We start from the raw sequence: 25388 nt of genomic DNA on the forward strand, positions 1-25388 counted from the left end.
ATCCCTAAAGACCGTTGTCAATTCAAACAAACCTGGGGGCCTTTTCTGTTCAATTAATCTAGGTGTTCAAATGCTCATGTGCTTTGCTAGTAGTGTTATTTTCCTACAGTAGATTTTGGATTAGTCAAACGGCAGTTTGTATAGCTACTGCACAATAGTTGAGCCTTGAACAGCTTGGATGACAAGTAGGTTTTTGAGCTTAAAACAGTAACACACAAACGCTATAATGAAATAAATATGTTTAATATTAAATCAGTATGATACATTTGAAAACAAATATTTTCTTATATAAGTTTTACAGATTCAGGTTGCCTGGCAGGTTGTGTCTGGGCCTGTATGGCCAGCAGCTGCACAGTCATACCCTTTCATCACGTGGCCTTCTCAAGTGATGAACAACTTCTCTTTGGAGAACCCTCCTCAGACGTCACCTTCACAAAGAAAGACGGATGTTCCTCTCTGGGGCCACTATTTCACTTCATTAATGTGTTAAACATGATAAGATACAGTTCGTTATATTAACTTACGCTTACTGTTCTCAGCAGCCCTAATCGATCATCTCTAGATGCTGCCGGGAGAGAAAAAGGAGAGTCCGATGTCAATTCACTTGCAATACTTGTAAAGCCAGTGGTGTTGGTCGTTGTACTTAAAATATCAATTATCTAAAGCCCATTTGAAATAATACTACTGAAGGGCTTGGTCATAATGTTGGTTTAGCATTCTGCCCGTCTTACAAACACGTGCATAATTCTAAGTTCAATAGAGAGTAGGGACACCCCACATAATCACCCTGAGGGTGACTGTAAGCCCTCATTCACCTCTCCGATGAGCTGCATGTCTCAGACAGGGAACACTGTCCAGTCTTGGAAGCTCTGAGACGGTCCGCTTCATTTCAGAATGCTCACTTGGCACGATCAACAGTTTGGTAGTGTTTGCTGTGCCCAGTACCTATACCGAGTTGAGTTAAAACAAAATAAATTAACACTTTCCCCATCTGAATGAAGAGGTAAAAACAATAGAAAGACATACAATAGAGCAACTTATCTGAGGATGTCGGACATTTTTAACATGACACTGTTGCACTGACAATGTCTCCAGCAGGTGGCACTATGTCCCAGTCAGTGAATGTCAAGTTGACTAGTGTAGCCACAGTATGAGAAGGTGACATCTTAGTTGTATAGTAACCTGGTGAGTAGTCCTGCTGATGAGAGCTGGGGCGTTGTAGGAGCACTGGGACGCCAGGTCATCACAACTCCCATAGATCACCACCACGTCCTCCATGGTGCCGTCGTACACGTCAAACTTCCTGTTCACCTCCACGTCTACCAGATAGGCCCGGGCCAGATGAGAACAAATCCTGTGGTAACTCCAGCCCTGTGAGGGAAAAGGATTTTGTTCAGATGATTTTGGAACTGTCTAACAATACCGTCTGTTGTCCACTGGTTCTACAGAATGCTAAGTAACGCAACTCACGCTCTCAATCTGTGCTGCGATTATGGCCATTTTCTTTGTTGTTTAACTTTACAGGCATGCTACAGTGGATGTGTAACTTGCAGAGTGTGAGACTCCCATTTATTTCAATGAAACCTGGGCGTAAGCAGTTTGGCTCTTTACTACATATTGCACCATAGAGCGCTAAGTTGGTAGTACCTGATAGATAATGTGCTCCATGAAGGTGCTGGTGCTGATTTTCACTGCCAGGGAGCGCCAGATCATATACTCCAGAGACGGGAACTCGGGGAAAACATCAAACGCCTCAAACAGGGATTCGATAGCAATGAAGCAGGTCTGGGGAGAAACCATGGACAAACAATCAGGAAAAATATAGACGGGGAAAAAAATGGCGGATAAGGTTTGTCTAACAATTGTCTCCATGGTTACGTGGAACAGTTGGAGAAGAGGCCTTATGGCTAGTTTATCAACCTCACAGTGACATTTTTGCACTCAATTATCTAAGCCGTGAAAGATCACACCCTTGTCTGACAGAGCTATTATCAGACAGCAGAGTGGATATTCAGTTACTTGGGCTTTCTCCAAAAACTGCATCAGATGCAGGGCCATTCTGGAAAGAGCCTTGATAATATTGACCACTTTGTCCATACTATTCTCTTTACAGTTGTACTGATCTGACCTTTGAGATTGAATAAGGTTCTCAAACACTTGTCTTCACTGACATACGTAGGCCATTTCATGCGAACAAAGTTTAGTAAATGAACTGTAGAGAGACCTGAGTGGCTGTCTCACAGGTGACCGTCATCTCCATAGACTGCTGGGTGAGACAGTTGAGTTCTCCCATGATGGCCCCGCAGCTCCTGTAGTCTGTCAGTCTGGTCTTCTCCTTGGGCCACTTGCCTCCAAGGTTTGGGCTTCTTCCAGTCATCTGCGATACAGTACGGTTCAGAGATTCACATCCATACAGTATAAGGTTATGATCACAGAGTGCCAATCAAGTGATTTTGGGCTTGTTCGATGATTAGGGGAGCTTACGTTATAAATGACCTCATAAATAATACAAATAGCATCGACATAAGAGATCATTTCAAGGTACAGCTTCCATTTCAACAACCGGAAACACTTCCATGTAAAGTATAATGTAAAAACATAAGCTGGGGATGTGTACATTTTATTACGCCTCTTGAAGATGCATCAACCAGCGTCATCAGTGTGACCCTGGTCTACCTCATAGGTAACAAAGCATTTGCTTTTATGCCCATCGTGCTGCTCCATGACTCACAGAGTCATAGAGCTTATTACACACTCCGTCTTCATACAATGTGAAAAGGACCTGTGACGTTGGTAAATTCAAACCATTCTAGGATAAGGAGATCAAAAAAACGTAGCAAAAGACAATTTGTTAATACAATAATTGCGGAAGTTCAGCTTTACAGCGTGATTGAAATTTCAAAGGCAATGTTCCCTTCCCTCGGCGCGGGTGTCTTCGGTCTTAGCCCAGTTCCCCGCATGTCCTTTTTGCCTGGGTTGCGCCCGACTGGCTCCATCCCCTTTCCCCGTTAGCCACGGCCACATGGCGCACCTATGGGCGGGTGAGTCGGCCGCGGTAACCGCTGCATATGTCGTTTCAATTGGAAAATTCCCCTTAAATTTCTATCGCGAAATCTGTAGAGCTTCAGTGTTATAGATTGAATAGAGCCCTAAGTAACAAAGGGATGTTTGTGCTTTTAACATTTTACGACCTTGCTAATTACAAAAATAATTTTGAATAAAATACTGGACTATAATACAGCCCTCCTTCTACTACTTAGAGATTGTTGTTGCACTCAATATTTCCATTTGAGACTTCCCTTTCTAGTTTGTTTTCTACTATCCTTAATAAAGCTTCAACAAACAAAGTGTCCCTGAAGGTACTTTGGCTTACTGTATCTACCGAATGAGAAATACGATATAAAGAAAATGTAGGAAACGTGTTCATCAATGTTTCTGAATATTGTTTAATATCAGGTCCTGAAACCAATGCCTTATACTGCATTAAAAACATGAATGGGACAATGACTTTTTTTAAAAAAAGTCCAGTTTTGTATTCAGAGGCAAAGAAACAAGAATTGATATAGAAAATGAGCTGATTTTGACGAACTGTGTAAGATCACAAGGTAAGTAAAGGTGTCTGTACAAAGAGAGCGCTATTATCCCCTGCCTTTCAAAATGACCCATAATTGCACTGTCACACTGTAATGTGTTGAAATAGCTTACATTGTGTTCCATTTTAAGGTGACCAAAATGACAAGTGATTAAGTGTAATTTCCAAATATTAATAGCATTGACTGTATACTTGATGTTGTGTTCTACAGAGTTACAATGTGACGGAGAGAGGTAATTCGTTCCTGGTGAAGATTGGGAAAGAAACTACTGGTGAGTAGTAGGCAGATGAATATCAGCCAGTCATTATTTTGTTTGCTATGAAAATAATGTGTCATGCCAAAGACATTCATTCCCAACTATTACATCTAGCAGTGATGTTTCAAGTTTGTGGTTTTTGTGTCTGATCATATTACAAATGAAAACCGCTTGATCCAAAAACGGGAATGCATTTTCAGAACAGTAACCACTGATTAACACAACTTCAGCTCAGTAGTATGTTATCCCTTTTACTATTTGTGTATATCAGTACATACCTTAACCAGGCCAGAGACAATCAAGTGTATTCCTTGAGGGTCATCATTTTCTTGTATGATGGTGTCTCCAAAGTCAAAGAAAAGAAGCTTGGCCACTGTCTGAAATAACACAATAAATAGAAGAATAAATTGCTTGAAAGAAACATTGGTATAATACAGAAAATAAAAACGATTGTCATTCTAAGGCAAGGGTCTGGGAGATGTGTTGCTCTACCTTGATGAACTGAATCTGGGTGCTGTCTTTGTTCAGCCAAGGCAAATTCTGCAGAAGCTCCTCTGCTGTTGCTGCTGGGATTGTTGGTGGAAATTTGATCAATTTCTTCATTTTTATTTCAATCATCTGCCAAAGGGAAAAATGTAACATTCATTAATTTAATTTGTCAATAATAAAACTAACTCTCTGTATAATCCGAGGTAACAATATATGTATATATATTTGAGGAAATCCATTGGAGGCATTGTAAATGGCAGGAGGAGCAAACTGAAAGCACCTTCTCCAGCTTTGATGCTTCTATGTCATCTAAGAGCCCCCCGGACACGAGTGTATGGATGGCGTCTCTCTCACTGTTCAGCACGGCTCGTATGGCCTGTCTGGTCTTCACCGAGATGGCAATCTCAGGATGGTCTCTCTGCAGCAAGCCTGAGAAAAGATCCCACACGGTGTCCTCAGTCACACTCCTGTCAGTTGTAAACTTAGCACACTGTGCGTAAGCTTGCCATCAAATAACAAAAAGAACCTGAGATGCCCTGAGGGCGACATAATTCTATTTCACAAATAGAAAATCAAGCTGTTTTACATATACTTGTAGTGTGTAATCCTGCTTTGTGTCTGTGAAGACTCCCTAAGGTCACCACAGATCTGCTCTTTCTAAATGCTAATGAAAGGTGTTATATAGTTTTCAGAAAGAAGCATCAATCTCATCCAGCAGGAGAGCATGCTGGGAATCTGAGAAAATGGCTCCATGAGGCATTATTACCTGTATCCTACTGAGCCCTTGTGTTCTCCCAGAACACATTTAGGTCCCCTACTTTGAGTCACCTATGTCCTGTTTCTGTCTTTGATGGGGTACAATGGACTGGTAGTTACATCCCATACCTTTTCTCCGAAGCCCTGCTAGCTTCCCGATACCAGGGGCCCAATCATTAGTATTTCCTGATGTGTCCCATTTCCTTTGATGGTTGTATCTAATAAGATAGTTGCTCTAAAAGTACACAGACTTGATCCCCCAGCCTGCTCCCTTTTTCTCCCTCTCAAGTAAGTTTGGTCAGAACTTAGGTCCGTAGAATCACTACAAGCATGACTAGAACAACTTCAACTATACGTACGTTAAAATGATTGTACATCCTTAAAGCATGATTGACTAGCAGTGCATTTTCCTCCATTAACCAAGGTACACAATTAGAATATCACACATTATAAACTGGGTAGTTCAAGCCCTGAATGCTGATTGGCTGACAGCCGTGGTATATCAGACGTATACCACGGGTATGAGAAGATGGAACGAGATGGATTTTGGCAGACATTCTGCACATTTTCTCATCGATTAAACATTTGATCTCAATAGTTTTCTGTTCCCAAAACTAGAACCTCTTATGAACAGAGTGGACTAAGGTTTTGTAGACTTTCGCCTTTGCAAAGGCGTTAGTTCCACTCTGTTAGTGTATAGTGGAACACACTTCACACGTTGTTCATTATTTTCCATGGAACGGATAGCCCCTCGTTGGTTATCCCTTACTTACTATACCGGCCAGTCAACAGCACCAACATCAGTCCATTGAAGGATTCTGTCATTGTTTCATTGAATCATTTTTCCATCTATATCAATTTAGGGGAGGTTCAATGTAGGATACTTGACATGTAAATAGGACTGAAGGATTGTTGCTGTGAAAGATGTTGGTGAGTTAAAGCCAATTAACTATACTATATTTGTGATCCCACAGTGACCCTGGTTAAAGTGATGGCCTTTATTTAGCATGACTGATATACTGAAGATACAGACAGTGTACATGCAGTAACATTGCTTGTCTGTCTCTCCTACTCTCTTACCAATCTCCCTGACAGCTTGCTGGCAGTTTCTCTCCAGTATGCTTTTCAATTTCTGCAACACAAGATGTGGTGTGATGTACATAATCCCAACACGTTATTGGGCTATGGAGTAATTATTATTTGGCTAGATACAGCTCTGTGTTGCAAAAAAAAGCAACAAAAAAGGTAGGTACCTGAGATTTCTTTACTATGAGAGGTCTAAACATGATATCATGTTGTGAAAAGATCAACATCTGTTGTTGTATACTGTACTGTAAATGTCATTTAAAAACACCTTCGATATGCTTTTGTCATCAGAGATATGGTCAATGATCTTGCTTATGTGCTCCTCTCCGATGACATAGCCTTTCCCGATGTCATACCCAAAACTGAGCTGCTTATGGATCTGACGGTTTATGATTTCTATGAGCTTGGGAATGATGATCTGAAACATATACATTCAACAATAGATTATTAAGATTTGCAGCGTTGCTAAATGTAACTGGATAACCTTAGAAAAATGTACTGCAAATCTATGTCAAATCTACACGGAGTGTACAAAATATTAGGAACACCTGCTCTTTCCATGACATAAACTGGCTAGGTAAAACCAGGTGAAAGCTATGAGCCCTTATTGATGTCACCTGTTAAATCCACTTCAATCGGTGTAGATGAAGGGGAGGAGACAGGTTAAGGAAGGTTTTTTAAGCCTTAAGACATTTGAGACATGAATTGTGTATGTGTGCCATTCAGAGCGTGAATGGGCAAGACAGAATATTTAAGTGCCTTTGAACGGGGTATGGTAGTAGGCGCACCGGTTTGTGTCAAAAACTGCAACGCTGCTGGGGTTTTCACACTCAACAGTTTCTGTGTGTATCAAGAATGGTCCACTACCCAAAGGACATCCAGCCAACTTGACACAACTGTGGGAAGCATTGGAGTCAACATGGGCCAGCATCCCTATGGAATTCTTTGCCCTGACAAATTGAGGCTGTTTTTAGGGCAAAAGGGGGGCAACTCAATATTAGGAAGGTGTTACTAATGTTTTTGTTGTTGTTTTTTTTACACTCAGTGTATATCACTGATCATAGATTTTATGGTCCCATCAAACCATAGCATACCTTCACCAAACGAAGTGCCCTGGTAAGGCGGATCATTTTAGACACCTTCACAATTTTTATCATGTGAATATTGACAACATATGCTGTGGTGTCTAAATAATGGTCCAGGAATATGTCAACACAAGCCAAGACGATAATGAAGAGGTCAAACTGGTTCCAGTGATTGAAGATATAGGCCTTCCTCATGGCCAAAGCCTGTAGAACAAGAGGCAATGTGTCACAGAGGGTCTTAAAACCCAAATGTCTGACATTATGTGAAGGTATTGTGTATTAGATGATTTGTAGTTGACATGTATTTTAGTGTAGGCCTATGTCCTGCCTTCAGTATAGCCTCCACAAGATAGCCGCTGAAGAAGATGTAGTTGATAACACTGAGTTCTAGGTTATGTTTCTCACTGATCGCTGGGATGAACTCTAGGATGATGGGGAAGATGTTGAGGACAATCAATGCGTAGATGAAATACTCAAAGGGGAGGCTGAAGACAACCTGGTAGCACCACTTGAGCATCGCATTCCTGAAATACAACATGTCGTTGTGTACATTATGTGTCATTAGAGCAGTTATATAATACCGTTATTTCACTGAGTAACCTGGTGGTCCAAATTCATTTACAGTAAATCTCAGCTGTGCTTTCTTACCTTGATGGTTTAAGTTTATCAAGCTTGACATTGTACAGCCAGTCCTCTAGACTCCTCCGAAGAGACACAAAAACACCTTTCAGCTCCCAGTATTTCTTGACATCCTGAACACTCATGAACCTAAACAAAGACAGAAACATATGCATTGCTCTCCCAATTTTTGCAAACCTTTCTTCCCCTATATTTAAACAGTCCTCAATATATATCATATACCTGTATATGAACTCATATTTCCACTTTCTAAAAATAAACCACACACCACAGCTACAGTGCATTGGGAAAGTATTCAGACCCCTTGACTTTTTCCATATTTTGCTACGTTACAGCCTCATTCTAAAGTGGATTAAATACAAAATGGTCCTCATCAATCTACACACATAACGACAAAACCATAACGACAAAACTAATTTACATAAGTATTCAGATCCTTTGCTATGAAACTCGAAATTGAGCTCAGGTGTATCTTGTTTCCATTGATCATCCTTGAGATGTTTCTACAACTTGATTGGAGTCCACCTGCTGTAAATTCAATTGATTGGACATGATTTGGAAAGGCACACTCCTGTCTATATAAGGTTCCACAGTTGACAGTGCATGTCAGAGCAAAAACCAAGTCATGAGGTCGAAGGAATTGTTCGTAGAGCTCCGAGACAGGATTGTGTCGAGGCACAGATCTGGGAAAGGGTACCAAAACATTTCTGCAGCATTGAAGGTTACCAAGAACACAGTGGCCTCCATCATTCTTAAATGGAAGAAGTTTGGAACCACCAAGACTCTTCCTAGAGCTGGCCACCCAGGGGAGAAGGGCCTTGGTCAGGAAGGTGAGCTTCAGAGTTTCTCTGTGGAGATGGGAGAACCTTCCAGAAGGACAACTCCGCAGCACTCCACCAATCAGGCCTTTATGGTAGTGGCCAGACGGAGGCCACTCCTCAGTAAAAGGCACATGACAGCCAACTTGGAGTTTGCCAAAAGGCACCTAAAGGACTCTCAGACTATGAGAAACAAGATTCTCCTGTATGATGAAACCAAGATTGAACTCTTTGGCCTGAATGCCAAGCATCACGTCTGATGAACCAGGGATGCAAACTGGTGAAGGCCCAAAAAAGTGACACTTTTTTCTCTCTCACTGAAACATGCAAATAAATCCCTGCTAGGGGGGAATGCAGGTTTTAACTAATTAAACAACAAATAATATGATCTACATGATCAGTCTCTGTGTAAAATAAAAAGTGGTTAATGTGAACCTAACTCACAGCTAAAAAATGTAAGGAAAGCAATCCAATGTCATTTGTTGCCTAGACTTTACTGCAAATGACACTCAAGTCTTGAGAAAAAACAATACACTAATATTGCAGTTAGCCATAACAGCCTTTATAATAGAATGCTTGTGACCACACACATCTAAATATCGCACTTGGGGGAAAAAAATCTTAAAGTAGAAATAGAATGAAACAAACAGGCATTCTATTTTTGCTCTATTATAGTGGCCACTTTGTAAGGCTACACAAATAATGCTCACTGAGTAAAAAATGTAATAATCCCCCCTCACTCACACAAGTGTTACTGTCAAGTTCCACACAACAAAAGCAATACCTTTGAGCTACACTGCACGTTATTACATTGTACACTTTCTGCCTGTGGACATCTGTTCTACAATGTGCCAGCAGAGCATAATACCCTTTGTTGGCATAATTGATCTCTTTCAGGCAGAGAGTACACCTGGCATACCCCTTTTTATCCACTGTATTGAAAGAGGGAAAGTGTGTGGCATTTCTTTCACCTCTATTGGCATCCAGCATAAGCCAGGCCCAGCTCCAGCTACACTTGATACCTGAATCCACTTGTTTAACCTCTATGGGATCGGTGTCCCCCCTGCGGGACAGTTGAGCTAACATAGGCTAATGTGATGAGCATGAGGTTGTAAGTAACAACAACAAAACAATCCTAGGACATAGACATATCTGATATGGGCAGAAAGCTTAAATTCATGTTAATCTAACTGCACTGTCCAATTTACAGTAGCTATTACAGTGAAAGAATACCATGCTATTGTTTGAGGAGAGTGCACAACTAATAAACCAATTAGGCACATTTGGGCAGTCTTGATACAACATTTTTAACATATATGCAATGCTTCATTGGATCAGTCTAAAGCTTTGTACATACACTGCTGCCATCTAGTGGCCAAAATCTAAATTGCACATGGGCTGGAATAATATATTATGGCTGTTCTTTTGCATTTCAAAGATGGTAAAAAAAAATTTAAAAAAATTTAAAAATTTTTTTATTTGTATTATCTTTTACCAGATCTAATGTGTTATATTCTCCTACATTAATTTCACATTTCCACAAACTTCAAAATGGTGTTTCCTTTCAAATGGTATCAAGAATATGCATATCCTTGCTTCAGGTCCTGAGCTACAGGCAGGTAGATTTGGGTATGTCATTTTACCCGAACATTTAAAAAAAAAGGTCGGATCCTCCAACAAGTAAAGCCTCTTTTTCATGTAATTCTCTCATTCTGAAAATTAACCACATACTGTAGCGTGAAAACATCAGTTCACAGATAACTAGTTAGCTAGCTAACAAAGTAACTACTAACATTTCACACAGATTGCCAGGGTCCAGTAAGCAACTAATGCATTATAACTTGAGGAACGGCAAGGAGTCGTATACCAGTTAATACTATAGCGAATTAGTTAGGTTACTAACGTTAGCTCATCTGATGTTGTAACGTTAGTTAGCTAGCTGTCTGACTGTATTAGCCAGTTAATTTTCAAACAATAAACTCAATTATTTGATCATCTAAGTTGGCTGATGTTGCTCAACATTTCTCTTGCTAGCTAACGGAGAATTCGATCCAGCTACTATAGTAAGATATTTAACAATGCTAACAATACTTGTTCCACCACACTTTCTCCCTCACCTCAAACTTTCCAAATGCCAGTTGTTTTTCGGTTACAGCTCATGAAGTACACTTCATCACCTTCTCACCCCCGTCTCAGTGGTCAGGCTTCTCACCTACCTCTTCCTTATCGTTCAAGTACGCACTGCTGTAACTGGCAAACTGCCTTTGCACCCTACTGCTGTCTTTCCAGAGCGAGTGCTGATTCTGTAACTAGCAAACTGGTTGTCTTTTCTATCTTCAGTCGCGTGCTGCATTCTGTTGTTATGTGAACGATTAGCTGAGCCTTGGATATAGCCAGTATTGCTCCAAACGCGCATTACTTGTTCGCTTACAAACACGCATCACTCGTTCCCTTACAGCCAGTAGTGCTCCAAGTGACATCCCCCCCAAAGCTCAAAACTTTTCTCATCGAACCTACACGATTCACGTAGGTCACCTATTTTGGATTCAAAACGGCGAATTTCGCTGAAAGGTGACTAGTTTGCATCCCTGATGAACGGAGTAAAGTACAGAGAGATCCTTGATGAAAACCTGCTCCAGAGCGCTCAGGACCTCAGACTGGGGCAAAGGTTCACCTTCCAATAGGACAACGACCCTAAACACACAGCCAAGACAACGCAGGAGTGGCTTCAGGACAAGTTTCTGAATGTCCTTGAGTGGCCCAGCCAGAGCTCGGACTTGAACCCGATCTAACATCTCTGGAGAGACCTGAAAGTAGCTTTACAGCGATGCTCCCCATCCAACCTGACAGAGCTTAAGAGGATCTGAAGAGAAGAATGGGAGAAACTCCTCAAATACAGGTGTGCCAAGCTTGTAGCATCATACCCAAGAAGACTCAAGGCTGTAATCGCTGCAAAGGTGCTTCAACAAAGTACTGAGTAAAGGGTCTGAAAACTTATGTAAATGTGATATTTAAGTTTTTACATTTTTATAAATTTGAAACAATTTCTAAAAACCCGTTTTTGCTTTATCATTATGGGGTATTGTATGTAGTTTGGTGAGAGAAAAAAACCAATTTAATACATTTTAGAATAAGGCTGTAACGAAACAAAATGTGAATAGTCAAGTTGTCTGAATACTTTCCGAATGCACTGTATACTCAAACTTAATGGTTAAATATATTTTCTTTGTTTAAGTAAATACATATATATAAAGTTTGGACACACTTACTCATTCAAGGGTTTTTCTTTATTTTTAATATTTTCTACATTGTAGAATAATAGTGAAGACATCAAAACTATGAAATAACATATAGAATCATGTAGTAACCAAAAAAGTGTATTTTAGATTTTAGATTCTTCAAAGTAGCCACCCTTGACTTGGCTTTGCACACTCTTGGCATTCTCTCAACCAGCTTCATGAGGTAGTCACCTGGAATGCATTTCAATTAACAGGTGTGCCTTGTTCAAAGTTAATTTTGGAATTTCTTTCCTTCTTAATGCGTTTGAGCCAATCAGTTGTGTTGTGACAAGGTATGGGTGGTATACAGAAGATAGCCCTATTTGGTAAAAGACCAAGTCCATATTATGGCAAGAACAGCTCAAATAAGCAAAGAGAAACGACAGTCCATCATTACTTTAAGACATGAAGGTCAGTCAATGCGGAACATTTCAAGAACTTTTAAAGTTTCTTCAAGTGCAGTCGCAAAAACCATCAAGCGCTATGATGAAACTGGCTCTCATGAGGACCGTCACAGGAAAGGAAGACCCAGAGTTACCTCTGCTGCAGAGGATAAGTTCATTAGAGTTACCAGCTTCAGAAATTGTAGCCCAAATAAATGCTTCACAGAGTTCAAGTAACAGACACATCTCAACATCAACTGTTCAGAGGAGACTGCGTGAATCAGACCTTTTTCTGCAAAGAAACCACTACTAAAGGACACCAATAAGAAGAAGAGACTTGCTTGGGCCAAGAAACACGAGCAATGGACATTAGACCAGTGGAAATTTGTGAGACGCGGTGTGGGTGAATGGATGATCTCCACATGTGTATTTCCCACCGTAAAGCAAGGAGGAGGAGGTGTTATGGTGTGGGGTTGCTTTGCTGGTGACACTATATCACCAGCAAGGCACACTTAACCAGCATGGCTACCACAGCATTCTGCAGCGATACGCCATCCCATCTGGTTTGGGCTAAGTGGGACCATCACTTGTTTTTCAACAGGACAATGACCCAACACACCTCCAGGCTGTGTAAGGGCTATTTTACCAAGAAGGAGAATGATGGAGTGCTGCATCAGATGACCTGGCCTCTACAAATACCCGACCTCAACCAAATTGAGATGGTTTGGGATGAGTCGGACTGCAGAGTGAAGGAAAAGCAAGTGCTCAGCATATGTGGGAACTCCTTCAAGACTGTTGGAAAAGCATTCCAGATGAAGCTGGTTGAGAGAATGCCAAGAGTGTGCAAAGCTGTCATCAAGGCAAAGGGTGGCTTTTTGAAGAATCTCAAATATAAATATATTTGGATATTTTTAACACTTTTTTGGTTACTACATGATTCCATATGTGTTATTTCATAGTTTTGATGTCTTCACTATTATTCTACAATGTAGAAAATAGTCAAAATAACAAAAAACCCTTGAATGAGTAGGTGTTCTAAAACGTTTGACCGGTAGTGTCAATACTTTTTTTTAATGCACTTTGAGATTCTTGTATAATGAAAATCGCTTTACAAATGGAATAAATTATTATATGTTTTTCAGCATCAGACCTGCCTAATTCTCACTTGAAACAGTTTGGTGTTTAATAAACTAAATTACACATTCTCTTAACATCTGACTCCATAGTGATCTGTACTTGCAATTTCTAACGTTAGTCTAGTTAGCTAACAATTCACATTTAGATATGATCATTTATCAAAAAGTAGTTTGGAAGTAACTAACATTACTAAGTTAGTGAACTAGCTGAACTTTAGTTAGCTAGCTAAGTAAACTAATGTTACCAATATGTATCTTAATGGTAGCTTTATCGCAGTCAAAGATTATCTATTATATTGGCAAAATTAGTCAGGTGACCACTCTAACAATGGAAATTCATGTCCTCAAAGATGGAAGGCAGGCGAGATCAGGTGGGACCATTCTAGCCAATGAAAAGGCAGATACGCGTGTGAACAACAGGCAACTCTAAGTAATTTTTCTTAAAGTTGCCCGGAAAGCCACATGCATCCACTTATAGCAGAACATTATTTGTAACAGCATAAACATTATGAGACTTCTATTAGATTAAATAAGCCTCATGTTATTCGACACTCTCTCAGAGACCTCCATACAAAAAAATCCCCACTTGGTCTGCTTATCTCATGTAAACAGATTTTGGCCGTTTTTATTTATTTTTGTTTTAATTTTAAAAACCTGTTTTGTTTTGTCATTATGGGGTATTGTGTGCAGATTGATGAGGAGGAAAAAACTATTTAATCCACTTTAGAATCTGAATAATAGTCTGAATACTTTCCGAATGCACTGTACATTACTTGGCCTATTAACATTGCCATAGGCCAATAAACCTCTAGGATTATGACATGAACAATAATAGAATCCTGACCCAAATCAAATATTTAAGGGGTGCTTAATCTAAGTACATAATAAGGTGCAATCACTGAGGTTAGAGTCTTCCAAGTGGTGCCCCCTTTTCCAAAGGGTGCCACACACTTCCACAATAACTATAAAAACAATGGCAGATGCTCATCAATCATAGCCTCCATTAATTCTAGCCAAATGTCCTTGTTGTAAGCAGTATAGCTCGATCAGCTCATTCAAAAAAAGAACAGTATCTAACGGATCAGTATTTCTCACAGGTAATGATGTCATCAGCTGCTGTCTTGGCTCAACGTATGCGATTATAAACACATAAACCCGGACTGAACCAAGTGGTCCTATATCGTTTTGAGTGAGGTCAACGAGAGCAGCACTTACTTTCCCTTGTGGTCTGTCATGTTCTCAGCTGTATTGATCAGGGTCCTAGCTGCCTCTCGGTTCAGCATTCCAGCGCTGTACTGCTTCCAGTAGCTTGTCTGGTAGGAAACCAACATCAGTTTCCAGTTTAGGCACCATTCATTCTGGACTCTTAATGATTCATCTGTCAACTTCATGCTAAACCCATTACATTCACCAAAGTCAATAGTTCCTTCCCTGTGGGATAAAAAGTTAATTATATTCTTATGGGTCATCCTAACCAAATTGTAGAAGTGTATCGACAAGGCTACAACTAAGTGAGGAAAAGCAGAGGTACAGGCTGTGATTAAAGAAACAAAAACAACTTTAACGTAATATCCTATCGAACACATTGATTTGACATATTTGAAAATAACAGAACATTCGACCTCATGCTCTTTTTAGGTGAGCATTGCTTCCATGTGTTGTACATTGAACAGGCTGAAGCGAGCGATTAGGCCCATCTCTGTACGCAAGGTCAAGGTGACTATGGTGAACACTGTGGTCAGGAGGATCCAGTGGGGTGAACCATACCTTCTGAGCCTTCAGGATGCGCATGCGAGCCTCCTCCATCATGTCCTCCAGCTCCTGTGGTGATGGTGCATAGGGAATGTCCCTGTCACAGTCTGGGCACTTAGTCATCCTGGCTGTGGGAGAGAACTCTTCAATGCTAACCTGGAAGAAAGGGCACAGGCAAAGACATATATTTTCATTCATATGTAAAAGTAGAATATAGATATACCGATATGTGTGTTTACACAGTAACAGAGTGCCAAATGACTACAGATGATATGCATGTCATCTTGTTTCAAATCGGTTACTTCTTCATGTCAAAGAAGACAGAAAGAGACACACAATACCTTTTCATTGGGTGTTTTATAGGGGTCCTCTATGAGGACTCTCTGCTCTGCCATTTCCCAGTTAGCATCTGCTAAAAACCTGTCAATCTTCAACAAACTGAAAGTGTTCTGCGAGCTCTCCCGCACCCGCTGCACCGCACTATACATGGCCATGCGCCTGGGCACAGACACATCATACAGGCCTGGGAACACAAGATACATTATATAGGCCTGGGCACAGACACATCATACAGGTCTGGGAACACAAGATACATTATATAGGCCTGGGCACAGACACATCATACAGGTCTGGGAACACAAGATACATTATATAGGCCTGGGCACAGACACATCATACAGGCCTGGGAACACAAGATACATTATATAGGCCTGGGCACAGACACATCATACAGGTCTGGGAACACAAGATACATTGTCAGAGAGAGACAACCTCTTGCTGCCTAGGTGCTCCTAAGTGCAGTTTAGTTGGCCTCGCACACATAAAGAGCAATAGTAATGGCGCCTTTTTGTAGGCACTGACTCCGCCATGGTTCGTTGGACAAAGCCTACGAGGAAAATGAATGGTGTTTTTGGAGGGTTTTTTGGCCGAACCAGAGGTAACTTATTTCCGGATTTGAGGAGGACTACAAGCTGGCGAGCTCTATTGTGAACAACCTGTCAAGGAAGAGAAACTACTTGACACAGTATACCTCACCTAATAGTCTAAGGAACCAAGTCATCGATGATGCATTGATAAGAAGTGTTAGGACCACCATTCCAGAAGACAGGACCAAAATCTGTAACAGAGACGATATTCAACTGTCAAGATTGCAATTACATTAACCGAGGCCACAAGACACTGCTATCATCATGGTAGCCTGCTAAAGGGGTAGAAAGTAGCAAATACAAAACAAATCCCTACCTTTTCTCTCACTTGCTCTTCGTCCAAATCGTCTGATTGAAAAGCCATGAGTGTAAGACTTAGACAAAAGGCCCCTTTGGTCCCTCCCCAGACACAGACTGCTGCCCACCGCCAGCTGAAGCCATAGCCAGTGCGTACCAGGAAGGGTGCCAGTGCAATAACAGTCACAAGTCTGTAATAGAGAAAGAAGAGTCCCAAACCAAACTGATACATAACATTAGTACATGGTAGAAAAACTGGTTAAATGCCTGATGTAAACTCATTAAAACAGTGATGTTCTTTACCTTATGATGTACATAGCAAAGTAGAGAACTACAATGTTGAAAAAATCGTTGACGCCCACATGTTGAAATGCTCTGGCTACCACAATACCAACAATGAAGAAAATTAAAGTGTTGGCCAAATAGGTCAGCATCTCCCAGAACCTATAGAAAAATTAGAATGTTGTCTTTAGAAACTATTTTAAATTCAGAAAACACCACAGGAAGTGGATTTAATTATCTAGACTCACCGTAAAAGAAACACTTCAATTTCTGGGCTGAAGTTGACAGTGTCCAAGAGAAGCCCCATAATGAGGACAGCTATGACCCCAGACATGCCTAGCCATTCAGCTAAATGACATGAAAATGTTACATAAAACATTCATTTAAACAAATGATATTTATTTAAGATGCAATAACCATACATTTCTTGCTATTGAACAAACCAAATGACGTCATTTCTAGAAGGACGTAAACCAAAAAATCCCTTACCGAAGTAAAATGTGATGTACGTCATTGCCAGGCTGATGGTTATTTCAATCAGTCCATCGTTGAAGATGTAGGACAGCCAAAACATAATGATCTTAGACATGATGAACCCTAAAAGAGGGCTCCCGAACACTTTCAATATCAGCTTGATGGTGAAAGTTGTTGCTGTGGGATGAAAACATTCACATGATTACAGAATATTCCTTCTTTGTACCCAAAATGGATACAACTGTAATTTGACAGATACTGTACATTGTACCTTCAAAATGACTAAGATCAGTGGCAAGGTCTTTGAATGCATCAAATGCAATGATAGAGGCGCCATCACTGAACAATGACTCTCCCTCTATCAGAAGTATGAGGGGTTTGGCTGTTCCTGTAGAGAGGGACATAGTGAGTTCCTACCAGTACAGCGGATATCATTAAATTGCATTATTCTGCAGAAAGATGTGTATTCTTACCGAGACTGCGTAACAAAGCCGTTGATATGAAAGGGTCAATGGTGCTTACAATGGCTCCAAACATCATGCCAACATACCAGTCCCAGTTGTAAGCATACACTTTCACAACTAGCAATGCAATCATAGAAGAACTGAGCAAAAATCCAGGTATTGCCAGCAGTAGTACCTGTTTTAACACAAAGTTTAAATCATCTGTTTATGTTATTTCTTTAGTCATTTCTAGTGACGGATTTTAGTGTTGTTAAAACGTATGTTTCTTTTAACCACCATAAGGCTATTCACAAAATGAATTGTATTGCAAACTGTTCATAATAACAACAGTGCAGGGAAGACCTCACCTGTATTAAAGATTTCCAAAAGATGTGGGATTCGATTTCGAAGGCACTACTGAATATCAACACTGGCATAAACGTGTGAATCAACAGTTTGGGGCTGATGTGTGCAATCTCCTTTGTGTAATAACTGACCTGGACAGCAATGAAATCCGTATCAGCAAAGGTATCATAATTCTGTTCATCATATGGCCTATGTTTAACATCAGAATTTGGTGATGTAGCCAGTCCATAGAGGAAGGACCATATAGGGGCCTTATGGCAGAACATCAAAAATAATAAAACAACTTTTCTCAACAGCATATTTTAGACTTTTATATTGGATAAATATGATACAGATGAAGTCGGAAGTTTACATACACTTAGGTTGGAGTCATTAAAACTTGTTTTTCAACCACTCCACAAATTTCTTGTTAACAAACTATAGTTTTGACAAGTCAGTTAGGACATCTACTTTGTGCATGACACAAGTAATTTTTCCAACAAATGTTTACAGACAGATTATTTCACTGTATCACAATTCCAGTGGGTCAGAAGTTTACATACACTAAGTTGACTGTGCCTTTAAACAGCTTGGAAAAATCCAGAAAATAATGTCATGGCTTTAGAAGCTTCTGATAGGCTAATTGACATCATTTGAGTCAATTGGAGGTGTACCTGTGTATGTATTTCAAGGCCTTACTTCAAATTCAGTGCCTCTTTGCTTGACATCATGGGAAAATCAAAAGAAATCAGCCAAGACCTCAGGAACAAAAAAGTCTGGTTCATCCTTGGGAGCAATTTCCAAACGCCTGTTCTCATCTGTACAAATAATAGTACGCAAATATAAACACCATGGGACCACGCAGCCGTCATACCGCTCAGGAAGGAGACACATTCTGTCTCCTAGAGATGAACGTACTTTGGTGTGAAAAGTGCAAATCAATTTCAGAACAGCAGCAAAGGACCTTGTGAAGATGCTGGAGGAAACAGGTACAAAAGTATCTATATCCACAGTAAAACCAGTCCTATATCGACATAACCTGAAAGGCCGCTCAGCAAGGAAGAAGCCACTGCTCCAAAACCACCATAAAAAAGCAGACTACGGTTTGCAACTGCACATGGGGACAAAGATAGTACTTTTTGGAGAAATGTCCTCTGGTCTGATGAAACAAAAATAGAACTGTTTGGCCATAAAGACCATCGTTATGTTTGGAGGAAAAAGGGGGAGGCTTGCAAGCCAAAGAACACCATCCCAACCGTGAAGCACGGGGGTGGCAGCATCATGTTGTGGGGGTGCTTTGCTGCAGGAGGGACTGGTGCACGTCACAAAATAGATGGCATCATGAGGCAGGAAAATGATGTGGATATATTGAAGCAACATCTCAAGACATCAGTCAGGAAGTTAAAGCTTGGTCGCAAATGGGTCTTCCAAATGGACAATGACCGCAAGCATACTTCCAAAGTTGTGGCAAAATGGCTTAAGGACAACAAAGCTAAGGTATTGGAGTGGTCATCACAAAGCCCTAACCTCAATCCTGTAGAAAATTTGTGGGCAGAACTGGAAAAGTGTGTACGAGCAAGGAGGCCTACAAGCCTGACTCAGTTACACCAGCTTTGTCAAGAGGAATGGACCAAAATTCACCCAACTTATTGTGGGAAGCTTGTGGAAGGCTACCCGAAACGTTTGACCCAAGTTAAACAATTTAAAGGCAATGCTACCAAATACTAATTGAGTGTATGTAAATGTGTAAATGTGATGAAAGAAATAAAAGCTAAAAAAAAAATACATTCTCTCTACTATTATTCGGACATTTCACATTCTTAAAATAAAGTGGTGACCCTAACTGACCTAAGACAGGGAATCTTTACTAGGATTTAATGTCAGGAATTGTGAAAAACTGAGTTTAAATGTATTTGGCTAAGGTGTATGTAAACTTCCAACTTCAACTGTATGTCCATACCTCTGGATACTGGAAACTGAGTGTTCCTAGTAACATCCCACAAAGGGCTAATAGTACAGTATATGGCAGCTTCAGAGTCTGCAAGAGGGTTCTGACAACAGCTGTAGAAACCAGAGGAAAAACACTTTTTCATGTTTGTGAGGGATTTCGGATCATCTGGGTAACACAGGGGTAATTGTAGGGGTAGTGTATAATTGTACGGCACTGACATGGTTTGCAATTATATATTGCATTTAGTTTTGGGTTGTGCACAAGAAGTGACTAGTGTATACGGTCTAGCTAGTTAGCTAACTTTACCTCCAAAGAGACATGCTCCAAACACAGTGAGTATGATCCCTGGTTGACTCTGGTCACTTAAAATAATCCAGGGCACGAGGCTGGTGTCATTATCAGACGTCATATTGCTGATTTCTGAATTGGATTCGGTGTGTAGGAAAGCCATTTTTGCATGCAGATAGGCTGTGAGGGAGGGACAGGAAAAAGGTTATTGCACCCATCGGTGACAACAGGCGGGCATTGTCCGCGGGCTCGGACGGGTTACAAATCACACTAGCTAAAGATACACAGCCAGGTCAAACTGTTCGAAAGACATCAGGCTTCTTTTGGATATCTGGTGGTTAGACAAAATAGGTCTGGCTAGCAGTGTTGGGGAAGCTACTCTGAAAATAGGCCTATAGTTTTCCAAGCTACCAGGTACTTTACAATGAAACAAGTTAAGATACACTAAAGCTACCCTCAAGAAAAATATAGCTTACTGAACTGAAGTTACTTTGAATACATCCAAACTACTTCCTGAGAAGTATCATATGTACCGTGTAAATCTGAAAAGAACAGTCATTTAGTCTATTAAACACTTCTCTCATATTTATTTATTTTTGTACAAAAAAAGCAGTATGTAGTACAGTTGCTAGCTACACCACTACATGGCAAAAAAAGTAATTAACTAGGTTACTGAAAACATTACTTAGATTTGAATTTAGTTCAACTACTCAGTGTTGGGGAGTAGTGAACTACATGAAGCTTATTCAACTAGCTAGTAATTTAACTACATTTTGCAGTAGCTTGGCGGTTGTTCAACAAGCTAAATTCAAATATTGGTAGCTAGTGTTTTCAGTAGTTAACTAGCTAGTTAATTAGCTAGCTAGCTAACTTACTTACTTGTTTGCCATGTAGGGGTGTAGCTAGTAAGCTAACTAGAACTGGAACTACATTGCTACCCACTGGGCACAGATGTCAATTCAACGTCTATTCCACATTGGTTCAACGTCATTTCATTTCAAAGATGTGGAAAAAAACATTGATTCAACCAGTGGGTAAACAAAATATAGGTGAAGTAGACAGATATAGCCATAGGCAGATATGGTTATATAAGCAAAGTTAATGGTTGTGTATATTTGCATTGTTTAAGTAAATATATATAGTACCAGTCAAAAGTTTGGACACACCTACTCATTCCAGGGTTTTTTCTTTATTTGTACTATTATATACATTGTAGAATAATAGTGAAGACATCAAAAAATATTAAATAACACATGGAATCATGTGGTAACCAAAAGTGTTAAACATATCTTGTAACATTACTTTGAACTAGCTAGCTAGCTATATTTTCAGAGTACCCACTGGGCACAAACTGGTTGACTCGACGTTGTTTCAACGTAATTTCTCACCATATTGTGACGTGGATTATGTCATCATGGTTACCAAATTTCAAAATAGACAAACCTTGAATAAAATACGTTGAATACCTTAAAAACAATGTCAGATCTACAGCGTTGTATACTACAAGAAAATAAAACCCTGGTCTCCCATCCAGGGTTTTAACCAAGCCCAGCTAACCAATGTGCTATCATGAGATTGTTGAGAGATCTCCACTTAAAAACTAAAAAGATTCACTGTTGCTGTCGAAGTCATTCCAAAGAGTAGGTTTAACAGAGCAAATGAAATGTGACCATACTTTATCAAACATATATCATCAATGATGCTATTTTTATAGTATTTGCAAAGTCATCAACATCTATTGTTTCAATTCAACACAGAATTCAACTAAAAATAGACAATACAATAGGGCTAGGTTTTCAAGCTCTGGTTGATTTCAAATGTAATAATATTTAGTGATATTGAATTGGGTTTGGTTGTCAATTCAACCAAATAACAACATTTGAAGGAGATGTATCTTCTGTTTGGATAGTTCCATCTGTGCCACTGACTTAGTCTGGCTTTAATTCCAGTTTGCCTACAAATTAATAATTTATATTTTGGATTAAGTTAAAGTCTAATTTAAAGTTTGATTTGATTTAGTACTATTCTTTAAGTTAGAATTTTGAATAAGATGTGAATCCAACATATCAAGGAAACAGCAGAGGGAGCACCCCCCTATCCACATCGATGGGACCACAGTGGAGAAGGTGGAAAGCTTCAAGTTCCTCGGTGTACACATCACTGAATAACTGAAATGGTCCACCCACACAGACAGTGTGGTGAAGAAGGCACAACAGCGCCTCTTCAACCTCAGGAGGCTGAAGAAATGTGTCTTGGCACCTAAAACCCTCACAAACTTTTACAGACGCACAATTGAGGGCATCCTGTCAGGCTGTATCACTGCCCGGTACGGCAACTGCACCGCCCTTAACCACAGGGGCTCTCCAGAGAGTGGTGCAGTCTGCCCAACGCATTACCGGGAGCAAACTACCTGCCCTCCAGGACACCTACAGCAACCGATGTCACAGGAAGGCCAAAAAGATCAGACTGTTAAATACTGTTAAATAGCTATCACTAGCACATTAGAGGCTGCTGCCCTATATACATAGACTTGGAATCACTGGCCACTTTAATAATGTTTACAAATTTTGCATTACTCATCTCATATGTATATACTGTATTCTATCCTATTCTACTGTATCTTAGTCTATGCCGCTCTGACATTGCTCGCCCAAATGTTGATATATTCTTAATTTCATTCTTTTACTTTAGATGTGCATGTATTGTTGTGAAATTGTTAGATATTACAGTTAGATATTACTGCACTGTTAGAGCTAGAACCACAAGCATTTCGCTACACCCACAATAGCATCTGCTAAACACATGTATGTGACAAATAAAATGTGATTAATTTGTAGACAAACTGGAATTAAAGCAAGCCAAGTCTGTGGCACAGATGGTACTATTCAAGCACTAGATGAAGCACACCCTTCAAAATGTTGACATTTGGTTGTGTCAAAACGCGCATTGATAGACATTTGGGTAATGTTAACAACTAAACAAAAATCAGACATTGTTTTTCCATTGGAATTTGGTTGTGCTTTAGGTGGTTGAAAGCATAGTGATAACATATTGGAATTGGAAATTCAACTAACTTTTGGCTGTCTTTTTGAGTGGGTGAATATAGGTTGTAATCTCATTGATCGACAATGTCTCAACCAAATATTACCCAATTATCCACGTTGGAATGACGAGGTGTGCCCACTGACCAGTGGGTAGCTTCCTCAATACTGACTACCGCCAAGCTATTAAACATTTAGCTAGCTAGCTAATTACAGAAATTACTAACGTTAGCTAGTTGAACTACATGTAACGTTAGTTAGCTAACTTTAGATCACTAGCTACCACACGACACTGCTGGTTAGCTTGCGTGGCAACGAAGCCAGAAACTAGCCAACCACTGGAGCAGTTAGCTAGTTAGCTACAGTAGCTAGGAAAACACTTTTACGAGATCGAGCCCCTTTCCTACTGCGCTGATCAACGGCTTCTGTGGGCAAACTAAGTTAGCTATGTTAGCTTACGTTAGCAAGCTAAAAACACTACTCAAATAAACTTACCTCATGGATTTATTTTGGCATTTGAGACAACGTTTTTTCTCTCCAAGTTCATCCAAATTTCTGAGAGACCAGTGTAAAAGTTTCAATTTAACGTTGCTAGGCGGCTAGAACGATGTTTCGATCTTTACGCTCACGTGACGTCATCGTACGACAATCGACAACCTTTTTGTCTTTGGTTGAACAGCCAGTTGCGCCACGCGACAGTGCGCTCCACACAGGAGCTGCCTCGGACAAGCAAGACTAGTCCGCTGGCCGTTTACATTGCGAAAACAGACGTTCAGCCACTGCACTAATCTGTAATAAGCAGTCTTTCACAAATTCAGAATTTGTGTAATCAATTTAGCGCTTGTAAGATAACTGTAAAAATGTGCGATCATTGCAGACACAGAGGACATGGCGTCTCAAAGAAAATAAGGGTTAGTGCAAATGTATGCAGACTCACGTGACGTCATTGATGCAAATAATGCATTTTGTGAATACTTTACTTTATAAATTAGCTAAGTACTTTGCTTACCTTCATCTATGATATTTAACATTGTAGAAAGTCAGAAGAAAACTGTCAGGCTTCGATGGTCAACTTGCAGAGGTTGAAATGTTGCCCAATGGATTGTCTGCTAAATTAATGCATCGTGAACTACGGCGAGAGACCTCTGATTCGGAGCAACAAAGACCATTACCTGCATCAGAAGTTGCACGTTTCCCTAAAGCACAACCATGCGGAGTCCAGTTAAACAATAACGGCAGATATGGATGTGTTGCAATTACCAAGGATGGGGTTATAGCGCTGTTCCTTCCAGACAAGAGCCCTACCTGTGCAAGAGCCCTACCTGGCGTCCAGGAGCTAAGGCCATGCTGTAATAGGACTTTGCAATTAAAGACAAGGCAAGGAAAGAACATCGAAAGCAGGTAGGCCTGGACTTTAGCTGGAATAGTGGTTGTATAAAAATATATCTATCCTGTATGGTTGGTACAGGGTGGAGTGTAGATTGTATAATAAAAGGTGTTGAGTCAGGCCAGTGCTCATAAAAACTTGGTTTTCTCTTCAGCAACCTCTCTCTGCAGAAAACATCAACACATGGATTGTGTGGTGGTGTGAGAAATACTCATATCATCAATGTGAAAGGAGACAGCCATAGATCTTCAGCATTGAGTTCTTTGGGTGGAGTTCCTTCCTCATGTCATAATGGACCAGAACATTGCCCAAGGTGTGATGCTTGTTACAATGGAGGATTTCCCACACAGACCAATGACAAATGGAGAGAAGAACTTTCAGAACTGCCAGTGCCTGTTGCAGAATCAGACCAAACATCTAAAAAAGGACAAACCATTTTACAAAGAGCCCAAAGGGTCCTGCCTTTGTTACACACTGTTTTTGTCCCATTTTGCTCTCTGTTGGTGGCTGCTGACCTGTACTGTCATTGGAATGGAATGTCATGGTGCCCCGAGAGTGGCTTTTCTAGTCTATTATTTAGTGTAGCTTGTGACTACCATCCTCCAGTATGACTAGTTACTCTCAATGAGAGGATGACATTTTCAAATAATTCATGCTCTCATTATTTCTGATCTGTTAATTAA

At 40.2% G+C, this 25388-nt stretch overlaps 1 protein-coding gene and 1 long non-coding RNA gene across 3 annotated transcripts; one reads left to right on the forward strand and one right to left on the reverse strand.

Moving 5' to 3' along the window:
- Positions 1–224: 224 nt before the first annotated feature.
- Positions 225–24404, reverse strand: LOC115196938 (sodium/hydrogen exchanger 10). 2 transcript variants are annotated; one of them, XM_029757992.1, is made up of 28 exons: positions 24328–24404; positions 20296–20457; positions 19999–20099; positions 18062–18190; positions 17724–17889; positions 17522–17638; positions 17266–17427; positions 17025–17124; positions 16798–16938; positions 16514–16685; positions 16307–16388; positions 15613–15794; positions 15287–15427; positions 14735–14832; positions 7914–8033; positions 7594–7789; positions 7275–7469; positions 6449–6598; positions 6175–6226; positions 4619–4767; positions 4342–4467; positions 4128–4226; positions 2225–2377; positions 1648–1785; positions 1183–1371; positions 816–945; positions 525–565; positions 225–428 (listed from the first exon to the last, which is right to left on the reverse strand). In XM_029757992.1, the coding sequence occupies exons 1-28, from the start codon at positions 24347–24349 to the stop codon at positions 369–371; spliced, it is 3573 nt and encodes a 1190-aa protein (XP_029613852.1). In that variant the 5' UTR covers positions 24350–24404; the 3' UTR covers positions 225–368. The 2 variants fall into 2 exon arrangements, with proteins under 2 accessions (XP_029613852.1, XP_029613853.1); XM_029757993.1 differs by lacking the exon at positions 24328–24404 and adding an exon at positions 23814–24003.
- On the forward strand, positions 23983–24992 carry LOC115196940 (uncharacterized). Its single transcript, XR_003878933.1, has 3 exons — positions 23983–24229; positions 24355–24719; positions 24860–24992. It is a non-coding gene; the product is annotated as an uncharacterized LOC115196940 (long non-coding RNA).
- Positions 24993–25388: the final 396 nt, after the last annotated feature.

This window comes from Salmo trutta, chromosome 7 (genome assembly GCF_901001165.1).
Source record: "Salmo trutta chromosome 7, fSalTru1.1, whole genome shotgun sequence".
In the NCBI taxonomy this organism is placed as follows: domain Eukaryota; kingdom Metazoa; phylum Chordata; class Actinopteri; order Salmoniformes; family Salmonidae; genus Salmo; species Salmo trutta.